The 11,706-nt window shown below is 38.2% G+C and overlaps 1 protein-coding gene across 3 annotated transcripts in view; it reads left to right on the forward strand.

Annotated features, from left to right (window-relative positions):
• Positions 1-11,706, forward strand: part of ANO3 (anoctamin 3) — a 287,665-nt gene that overhangs the window by 213,873 nt on the left and 62,086 nt on the right. For all 3 annotated transcript variants that reach the window (XM_037132986.2, XM_053673141.1, XM_053673142.1), the window contains exons 12-14: positions 969-1,103; positions 6,795-6,891; positions 10,956-11,016. In XM_037132986.2, the coding sequence (XP_036988881.2) occupies positions 969-1,103; positions 6,795-6,891; positions 10,956-11,016 (293 nt within the window). The remainder of the gene's footprint in view (positions 1-968; positions 1,104-6,794; positions 6,892-10,955; positions 11,017-11,706) is intronic.

Raw genomic sequence — 11,706 nt, forward strand, 5'->3', positions numbered from 1 at the left:
TAGAATAGAGAATTCAAGAAGTGATCATTTTATACCCGAGCTTTATAAACACTGTGACAGTTAATATTGACAGTAGAGTTGGTGAAGAAAAGGTGATTCAATCTTTACAAAGACTTTATTCTCCTGCCATTTCCACGCAGACTGTATTTATCAGCTGAAGGGAAATAAAACACGTTCAATTCCCTTCGCTTCATTTGATACTTCCTGTGGTGGGAGGTAGTAAGGCATGGTCCACGCCCCAGCAGCTGCAGTCCGGGGACAGAGGACTGCCAGGTGACCGCAGGAAAGTGCGTGAATCCAGGCACTGAAACTTGGATGAGGACAGGACCCATGGTTGGAATAGAAGTCAGGAAAGGCTTCCTGGAAGAAGTGATAAAAAGTGACAGATAAATGTAAGCCAGACACAGGAAGAAAGTGAAATGTAATATTTCAAAGCATGAACCCAGCAAAAAATCACGTGTTCCGGGAACTGCAGGGTTGAACTTTGTTGAGGAAGATGTGACATGATTGTGCAGATTGTGTCCCGGGTACAAGTGTGTGGGCAGTCGTGCATATGGAGACTGAAATCAGATCTGCTCTCCCCACCCACCTAGAGAGCAGCCTTTTTTTTAAGTCATGCAAAAGCAATATGGGGTAGCACAGCTCCATGCGGAGAACAGAAAAGGGACCCTACCAGGAGGCTGGAGAGAAGCAAGAATTAATTGGTAAAAAGCTTTATGAGCAATATTAAGAAAGTTGACACAGAAATAAACACATTTTATAAAATTGTTCCTAAAAAACCAAGTTTAAAGACAATCAATGTCACCATTATTAGAATTATTAACAATTATTAATATAAACCAGATGGAGCCGCCAAGGGACTGAGCTGGTAGCCTTAAGTGACCGTCTAAAATTCGGACTAGGTGTGACATCAGCATTTGCAGTGTGATTTGTGTGGCCTTAAACTAACAGATTGCTTTCTCCTGCAGGCTGTATTTTGGTGAGAAGATTGGGCTGTACTTTGCTTGGCTGGGATGGTATACTGGAATGCTGATTCCGGCCGCACTGGTTGGTTTGTGTGTTTTCTTCTATGGAATACTTACGATGAATGCAAGTCAAGTAAGGTAAGCTACTAACAGACTTATTGAAAAGTGTTGGTCTTTCCTCTGGTTGGACAAAAACTTTATGACGATGCTGACTATAAAAAACAAGTAATAAGCTTCTTTTCAGCTCAAACTACCATCTTTCAGTAATTTTCCAAAATGACTAACACAGAGGGAAAAAGGAGAGGTACCCGTTACATGTTCTCTAGGCCTTTTAGAAAACATGGAGGTGTTCCTGTGGCTACATACTTGCAGATCTCCAAGAAAGGTAATATTGTAGATGTCAAGGGAATGGACACTGTTCAGAACAGAATGCCCCACGGATGTTCCCCTAGCAAAACTGGGAGAGTCTATAGTGTCACCCAGCTTGGGGTGGGCATTGTTATAAACAATCAAGTTAAGAGCAAGATTCTTGCCAAGAGTATTAATGTACAAATTTAGCATATTAAGTGCTCTAAGAGAGGAAATAGCTTCCTGAAATGTGTGAAGGAAAAAGATCAGAAAAAGAAGGAAGCCAAAGAGAAAGGTACCTGGGTTCAACTGAAGCATCAGCCTGCTCCACCCAGAGAAGCCCACTTTGTGAGAAGTAAGGTCCCAGTTCAGGTCCCCAGTTGGGGGCGTGTGAGATGCAACCAATCAGTGTATCTCTTGCACATCGATATTTCTTTCCCTCTTTCTCTCCCTTCCCCTCTCTCTCTAAAAATAAATAAATTTTAAAAAATAAAAGGAGTAAAACAAATTAACACAGGCAGAAAATAATTCTTAAGCAGTTAGCTACTGTTCATCTTGGTTCCACGGGTACATAGTCACAAGGTTTTACCATGTCATGTAGACTCCCCCTCCACCCCTGCAAAGCTGAAAATGAACAAAAGACAATGAAAGGAATCAATTTGCTGCTCCTATTGACGTATGTACCAGTGGGGCAAATTAGGCTCCTTTTGTATGAGATTGGTATTCTCTAGCCTTAATACAAGGAGCGTTTCCAAAGGCATCAGCAAACTCTTTGCTTCAGTGCTTTACAATATTATATTTCTGCTACTTCTGTCACACTATAATTAAGATCTTGTCAGACTTTCTATTCTAAATCAAGATAATCTTCATCGAATATCTTTCAAAATTTCGCGAGCTGAAATCTTTCATTCAAGGTGTCAGACGTAAAGTTGTAGGTGTTATCCTGGTGGGTTGGTGGAGAACACAGCTTTTCTTTTGTGTTGCTTTGTTTCAGCGTACCTTTAAGCTCTTTTTGCTTCTTTTAAAGAAACAAAATATTAAAAAGCTGAGGACTAGGTTGTATTTATTATGTTTCTACCAGCTTTGTTCAGGTGAGTTAAAGTCATATTTCTTAATTTTCCAGCAGTTAATTGTAGAATTATAAAACCATCACATTATAGATTATTTATTATATATGTACATGTATATATTTACATGTGTTCATTGGTAATCAAAAGTGGTCAGACTTATCATAGTAATATGAAAATGACCAAACAGGTAGCTATGGCTTGCTTCTCAGACCCTGAGTTTCAGGTTTAGAGCAAAGAACAGAAACCCCAACTTTCTAGTCCATCCTTTCTAGACCATCCTTTCTTTGGCATTAGAATTCACCACGAAATTGACTGTCTTCCAAAAGCAGTTGGGTCTTAAAGGATTTCTAGACCTTCTCCTCACAACATCCTTAGCAAGGAGGGTTATTAACTCTCTGTGGTGTGGCAGGTATGTTATCGATACCCCTTATGTAGTATCACAAATAGATAGCATCTCCAGATAGAGATAAAGAAACCAATCCTCAGAGAGGTAAGAGACTTGGTCAGGGTAATATATCTAGTAAATGCTCAGCTACGTGTCAAATCTCTATCTGATATATTTTTTAAATCGTGATAGGAACACTTAACATGAGATCTACCCTCTATACTTTAAAAATGTTTGCATGAACACTACAGTATTGTTAACTGTAGGCATACCATTGGAGAGCAGAGTTTTAGAACCTACTTATCTTGCATAACTGGAACTTTACACCCCTTGAACAGTAGCTCCCATTTCCCTCTCCCCTAACCCTGGCAAGCAATGTTCTGCTCTGTTCCCACGAGTTTGACTGTTTTAGATGCCAATGTAAGTGAAATCATGCACTATTTGTTCTGCTACTGGTTTATTTCACTGCATGTAATATCCTCCAGTTCATCTATGCTGTTGCATATGGCAGGACTTCCTCCTTTTTAAGGCTGAATAATAATATTTCACTGTATGTTTATAGAACATTTTTATCCATTTATCTATTGATGGATATTTGGGTTATTTCCATATTTTGGCTATTGTGAATAATGCTGCAATGAATATGGGAGTGTAGACATCTCTCCAAGATCCTGATTTCACTTCTAAGATAGATACCCAGAAATGGAATTATTGAATTATATGGTAGTTTTATTTTTTAATTGTTTGAGAAAAGTCCATATTATTATCCATAGTGGTTGTGCCATTTCACCAACAAGGTACAAGTGTTCCAAATTCTCTGCATTCTTGCCAACACTTGTCATCTTTTGTCTCTTTGTTTGCTTGATAATAGCAATCTCAACAGGTGTGAGTTAATATCTCATGATTTGATTTGCTCTTCCCTGGTGGTTATATCTGATTCTACAACCCATACTTCACTCATGCTTCTATACTGCCTTCTTTTAGATCTACTTAAACATTTTCACAATTCCCCCCAAATGGACATCACCAAGCATCTTAAACTGTGCTTTGTCACAGAAAGTCTCAAGACCCTGGAGTAGGTCCAGACATCCACCCCCAAATGGACAAATCGCTCTCTCCCCCATTATCTTAAGTGGTGGTGATTATTATTTCACTTGAGTCAGCCCTTACTGTGTATATCTGACATTAGAGGTAAAAGAAAAAAAAGCCACAGTTGAACTTGTGCTTTACATTATCTGCCTCAGCAAAAGAAATTAAGAAAACACTTGTGCTGGGTTCTCTTTCTCCCTCTAGTGGTGCAGTAAAAACAAGAAAGTTCTGATGGCCTCAAATCCCTTATTTCAGGCTAAAACATACATTATCAAAATTTGTTTAATATTTTATTACATATCAAGTTATACTTTGATAAAACTATAGAGAATGAGTTTAATGATTCTGGAATTAAAAATAGGATTCAGTCTGATAGCTGGGATTGTAGACTTCCTGTTTTGTTTGAACACTTGGCAAATGAGGAAGATGATATAATATAAAGCGATTTTATTATACTTTGTTAGTATGAGATTTCAATGCAGGATGCATTGTGTCATTCTCAAAACACAAGGAACTATGAGAGCGATACCACTTCAATCAAAATCTCCTTCAAGGAGTGTGTTATTTCTTCTTGTTTGAATAAATTAGTAGTATTACTAAGAGAAGATACAATTCTCTCTTTCTTTGGGGCTTTTAAATTGTGTATTTTGCCTGTTTCCTTCTACTTCACACGGACATCCTGTTTACTAGAAATATGGTGTGTGAAAGTGAGATGATGATAGTATGTGTGAGACCCATTGCATCATCATCACTAATAAGTTACTTTTTGTTAAAAACCTTTTTTAAAATATAAAACAAACATATCATTCTTTTAGATATATTATAGTTGATAGAGAACTGTACCCAGAATAAGAAAAAACTAGGTTCAGCCCCAAAAAGTGCCTACTGTTAGCTATGTGATCTCGAGCAACTCACTTAGATCATCAGCTTGCTCTCTCTTGTGGAGATAACTCCCATTGCAGGAGATGACAGTGAGGACCAAATTTCATGAGCATGAACTCATCGTTGTGTACTGTAAAGCACTGCGTGACTATATAGTATTCTTACTTACTATTCATTCCTACTATGGCTTGAGAATACATACATCCAGCATTTGAAATGCACATGAATTCTGTTTTTGCTTCATTTGAGTGCAGACATTTTGGAAAATTGCAATTCTTGCTACAAACACCACCAATTAAACTTTTACTTTGACGTATTTTCAAAAGCCTTGAAATTACTTTCAACATTTCTAGAGCAGATTTACTGAAAGACAAGTTACTCAGGTGCTACTCAGTGGAGAAGAATCATGTATGACAGATAAAACAGAAAACATCTTAAAACTAGGTTGCTGTAAACTCAGGCTGTGAGGCTTTTGAGAAGTTTCTATTGATGCCCTACTCTTTCACAAAGTCATCTATAATGTAAGCTGAGATGTTTTAAAAGGTAGTGGCATAAAACTGAAGAGAGATATTGTAAAGTTACGTTCTAATACAGAATACAGTATATTTCAGTAAATAAAGTCTGTCATGTCAACATGACACTGCATATCAAAGCACAATAAAAAATAAGGGAAGGGAAAAGAAAAGGAAGGAAACAAAAGGGAGGGGAAGGGAAGGGAAGGGAAGGGAAGGGAAGGGAAGGGAAGGGAAGGGAAGGGAAGGGAAGGGAAGGGAAGGGAAGGGAAGGGAAGGGAAGGGAAGGGAAGGGAAGGGAAGGGAAGGGAAGGGAAGGGAAGGGAAGGGAAGGGAAGGGAAGGGAAGGGAAGGGAAGGGAAGGGAAGGGAGAATCAATTCCCTCAAATTTCCAATGGACATGATCCTCAAATTCCCTACCATGTTGCAGCCAATCAAGCCCTGGCAGGTCCACTCTAGACTCAGGGAGATGGAATAAAATGCTTGGCATCTTGGGAATGCTTCATATGCCTTTATTTACCGGTGGTGGAGCCATGCATGCTGCAAGCTGCACATTTCTCTAGTGAGAAGCCCCTACTTGTTCAAGTACTAGAGACAGACAAAGCCGGCCTCAAGCCAAAAAATTATATAACATAGCATGATTCTGAGCATGTGAGCGAACTTCATGTTGTGGGGACCATTTATCAGACCTGACTCAAGGCTATGACAACACTGCTTATCAGGCCCATTCAAAGTTATAGGAAAATTGCTTCCCTTCGTTACCCAGACACCTGAGTGAGGAAGCTAGATTGTTTCCATTTACTCTATAGCAGTGGACATGATGCATTGATTTACTGCAGTGGGGATTATGAAGTTGTATGAATTAAGGATTCCGTTTATCTTGCTGATTCTAAGGCAGTGAGATTCAAAGGGAAAGGGTATTAAACTTGAGAAATCAGAATAGTAGGCTGTGATTTCAGTCAGCCACTGCCAAACCTGTGAGCTTAAAGTTCCCTTGGGTGTAAAAGTGTCTCCATAACAAAACCCTGCAAGTATCTCCCGAGTATAAAATATGGTATGTGGTCATTACATTGTCTAGACAGAGATTTCTTAAAACAAAGAAGCAAACAGGAAGCTCTGTATCACAAATACCCTAAAAATTCAAGTTGGAACCCTGGCCCACGTGGCTTGATTGGTTATCCTACACACCAAAAAGTTGCAGGTTCAGTTTCCAGTCAGGTCTCATACCTAAGTTGCATGTTTGGTCCCCTGTTGGGGCACATGCAGTAGGCAACTGATCAGTGTTTCTCTCTCACATCAGTGCTGCTTCTCTCTCTCTCTCTCTCTCTCTCTCTCTCTCTCTCTCAATAAATATATATAATTTTTTAATTAAAATTGGAGCCACAGTCTTAAATTATTCCTTACCTGGATATCATGCTCCATTATTTCCATTTCCTCTATTCTTCTCTGTCTTGCTGCTTCCCACAGGATTGATCATAGGAGCTATGCACCTCCCTAAACATGAAAGTTTATGCTTTCTTTTTTTCTTCTTTGATTTCTCAAGCCAAGAAATTTGCAAGGCTACTGAAGTCTTCATGTGCCCTCTCTGTGACAAGAACTGCTCACTACAGAGACTCAACGAAAGCTGTATCTATGCCAAGGTGAGTGTGGACCTTCACATTCTCCTTCCTGAGGTCCAGGTAGTAACAAGGGCTTCATTAAATTGCTTTTTACCAAAGCTAAATGTTCCCAAGGGTTTTCGCAATTCATATCATTGACAATGGGGTGAGATATCACTTCACAGCAATTACAAAACACATATTTTTATTTGAACACCTTTGTCTTCCTTTGTTTTTATACATTGATTATTGATATTATAGACTCAAAGTTTTTCTTGGAATGATGTCTAGATTCTTTTTAGGAAATGATGATTATTTTTCTCGGCAATGATTACATTTAAATCTTCCATGAAGACTCATGAAATTAAACTACTTCTAATTTTACAGAAAAAATAAAATGACATACCAAAAGTTCTCAGATTGCTGCTGATTAGAATCACCTGAAAGTTTTTTAAAACTCCTGAAACCCAAATAATCCCCAGAGCAATCAAATAGCAATCTTTGGATTTGAAACTTAGATATCAGTATATTTAAAACCTCCCAGGTGATTCTAACATGCATACGAGTTTGAGAAACTAAACTTCACAGTTATGATTGTTTATTTATAAAACAATGTTAATAAATTATAATTAACATACAGTAAAATGTATATATTTGTGCTGTATAAATCGGTGCATTTTGATTATATATATGCACCAGTGCAATCATTACGACAATCAAGATGATGAACATACCCCTAACTTCCAAGTTTCTTCACCTACTCTTATTTGCAATCCCTTCCTCTCACCCTCCCAACTCCACTACTGTACTCAGGCAACCAGCTGCTTTCTGTCATTATAGTTAAGTTTGTATTCTCTAGACTTTTATGTAGATAGAATCCTCCAGTGTGTGATTTTTTCCAACTTCTTTCACACAGCATAGTCATTTGGAGATTCATCCATGTTGTAACATTTATCAGCAGATTATTCCTCTTTAGTGCTGAGTAGTAGCATTGCATTATATGGCCATACCAGACTGGGTTTATCCATTCACCTATTAGTGGATTTGGGGATGGTTTCAAGTTATTACCATTGTAAATAAAGATTCTATGAACATTCATCTACAAATCTTCCTATAGATAAGTACTACTATTTCTCTTGGGTAAATACTTCGGAGTAAAGTAGCTGGATTATCTGATAGGTGGAGATTTAACTCTCTAAAAACTGCCAGACTATTTTCCAAAGTGCTTGTACCATTTTACAGTTTTGCCAACCGTGTATGAGAATTCCAGTTTTCTATCTAGTCACTACCCCTTGGGATGGTCAGTTTTTAATTTTAACTATTCTCATTGTACTTTAGTTACTTGAAAATAACTTCATCTTTGGGGGGTCATGATTGTAAGATCTGTGACATGGGCTCACAGCAGTGCTCTGTCTAACACCACGTCCCCAGTAAACACAAGATCTTTCTGTGTGCTCCACTCAATGCACTGTGAACAATGCAGGCTTCCAGTCTGGCAGTGGGGATAGGCATTGTTTCTGCCTCTGAGCTCCTGATACTGTTACCTCTGATTTTCTCAGATGTTTCTTTCCTCAGGTGGCTTCCTCACATACATGTTCACTGGGCACTGCCTGGATGGTCCCTCTCTGCACCCTACCAACTCTTTCAGTGTAGTGACCTGAGGCAGTCATAGTACTCACTCCCTCTGTTGTCCACCTCTCCAGGGACATCAGCACTCATTGCCTAACATTCACAGTCTTGAAATACGTTGCTTATATATTTTGTGCATTCTTTGGTTGTTTCCAGAATGGGGGGTAAAATTAGTCACTGCTATTCCATCTTGTTCAGAAGTAGAAGTCTCTATACATTTAATTTTGACAAGGCTAGGTATAAAATCAAGAGATACTTAATATTCTAGTGCAAGACCAAACTTGGTAAAATTAGCTTCTGAATTATATCTTGAATGCATGGCATAGGAAAAGTCTGTTTTGTTTACAGTTTCATTTCTAACATACACTTAGTTTTGAAAGATGTCCAATGTTCCACGCAGATGTCCCATCTTAGGAAGCATTTCCTCCACAGTTTTTATAAAAGTCAAGTGCATTCGAGCTTTTAGATGTATTTACACACATCCCTCTCCCAGCCTATGCATTTCAAAGACATGACTATCTTAGAGACAACAATAAATTTATACATACATTGCTTCTGCTTACCGCTGAACACATCTAATGAATCACACAAGCATTATCTGGATACTAAGTATTTTTTAAGAAACACCCACATATGGCAGTGATAAAGTGAAGAAACTGTCCAAAACCAGGGACTTCTGTCATTGTGCAGAATCCTTATTCCTCCTTTTCTTGGTATAAAAAAATATGTTTAAGGACAGTTATGACTCACATTATGTGAATATTTCATATATACCATGCTGTGTCTCATGGATGTATTTCTAAAAAGTTAATATTTTAATTTATTGAGTTAAAAAATAACTGAGATGTGTGAACAGACTTATCAAGAAAACAATCAAAAGCCTTTTCAAGGAAAATCTTATATAAACTATGACCAGTCATGTCCTTGCAACCCAAGTGTTGTGAAATGTGGCTATTTACGTACCACTTCTTCAAAAGCACAGCTGCTTCTGGAGCAGGCAAACGCCACTATTTCTTAGTCTCCGTTGTAAAGTCTCTGTTGGAACACTCTAAGAGACCATTCCCTGCAGAAGGTCATTTCTAAAGGAAAGCAGGCAGCTGTTGAGTGGGTGGTAGGTAGCAGCAGGCGTCCCTATGCGATGCCTCTGCAAACAAAAAAGCTAGATCCCCCGCTGGGTATAATTCATAAGCTCTGTGGGAACATTTCTTTATGATCTTTTTCTCTCCTATACATAACAACTACTGATGATCTACTTATGATTGTTATGAAAACCAATTTTTATAACATTTTGGGAAATACCGAGCCTTAACAATCATAGAAGTTTAGAGCCACATAGGACATCTTGCACCCATCCACAAACCACCAAAAAGAGCACAGCTTTTGTGTAATGATACTTTAAGTGCTGCTACAATACAGGAAAATACATCCTACCATTATCTGTTTCACATATTGTGTGCAGCGTGATTCAGGGGGTATAGTTAAAACACCCATTTACTGCCCCCATTGAGCAGCCTCTGAATTGTAGACTGAGCAAAAAAGAAATCATTTTACTCCCACTTCCCTTGTAGTGATGCTTTTTTTGTTGTTTTGTCCCTAACTGACTTCTCTCTCTGGTGAGGTTAGTGCCCCTATTTTCTCTACAGTATTTATGGTGTGGATTTGACCACCAGACATATATTGTTTTGACTGTATCCACTTAATCTCTCTCCATAACATAAATATAGTGAAGGCATTATGCAAATGAAAAGAAGCAAAAGTAAATTGAATTTTTATACTTTATTAAAATCAAACAATTCTTGCAACCCTGAAAAATGTATTCAGTAACATCATGTAACTGGACATTGTTCTTTATAAAACTTCAGGTAATGTCTGATTCAAAAACACTTGCACTATATCCTACATATTGGTGATTTAGGAAACTTCTGAAAAACAACTTAAGATGAAATTCATTGCTTCTTATAGCCTCTCTGGGGTCATGGTCAATACTGAGACATCAGATAGTAGGGACGGCACTGTGATATCGTGGCATTGGAAGTCTGCCTCACTAGCGGAATTCTGCATTTTGCAACCCCCCCCCCCCCAGTCCTGGATGCTTTGCTAACAAGAAGTACAACTGGGTATGCTTCAACTGAGAAGCTGACTTCTTACAGTTCACTCAGTAGCTTGACTTCGCGTGTCCCACAACTACGTCCTTGAGGTGCTTAGAAACCGTTTCCAAGCAGAAATGAAGATGGAGTTCAAAGGGAATAAAAAGGAAGAGAGAAGAAAAGGGAAATGCTGATCCTTTATCTCTCCCCATGAAACAATCACATGAAACAGTTGCAGGATCCCTGAAATGATCTCATACCTTGTATTTACAGACTATAAAATAATGTGATTCCATTGGAAAAAAAATTACAGGACCAAAATGCAAACCATAGTCACTGGATTATTTTAACCAACACTATGACTCACAGTTTTGTTTGTTTTCCATTAAGGTGACATACTTGTTCGATAATGGAGGAACAGTCTTCTTTGCTATTTTTATGGCAATATGGGGTAAGTATGTTCTTCCATTACTTGCTTCCTATTCCTTATTCTCTGAGGCTGTTGCTGTGTTTCTTCATACACACACTTGTGTGGACACACACACACACACACACACACACACACACACACACCATGAATCAATTCAACAGAGTCTCTTGCTTTGATTGCCCTCGTCACACATTCGCTGCTTCTCTGGGAATTTGTCTCCTGATCTAATCCTCTAATTCCTAAAGCCTGGGACCTTCCTGTACTAATGTTTTTTTTTTTTCCTGCTGGAAGCAGATGGTAATTAAAAACAAACTGAAATATATTAAAATCCAAGCTGAGCTTCTTGAATATTCTCTTGAAACTGATGGTCAGAAAAATTTTTGTTTTCTTAACATCTCCATTTATCTATTTTTTACCTTATTCTTCATATATTTACAGATGCAGAATCTATTCCACATATGATTGATTGGTAATATCTAATACATATTAAATTCTGTCCCTAAGTAATATCCTAAAACTGTAAAAATTAGGTACAGGTACATGATTTGGCTAACTTTTGTTACCATGTTCCTCACTGAATTTTTAAAGTACCCAGTTAATTGAGGCCTAAAGTGAGTCAGACAGCTTTGAATTCCCCCTCCTTTGAAGAAAAGCAGTCACTTTCATGGTTAGGGTCCCCTTTTCTAACATAGCCCTGTTGAATGCAAAGTC

This window comes from Artibeus jamaicensis, unplaced genomic scaffold (genome assembly GCF_021234435.1).
Source record: "Artibeus jamaicensis isolate MK-2021 breed Jamaican fruit bat unplaced genomic scaffold, CSHL_Jam_final contig_797, whole genome shotgun sequence".
Lineage (NCBI taxonomy): Eukaryota > Metazoa > Chordata > Mammalia > Chiroptera > Phyllostomidae > Artibeus > Artibeus jamaicensis.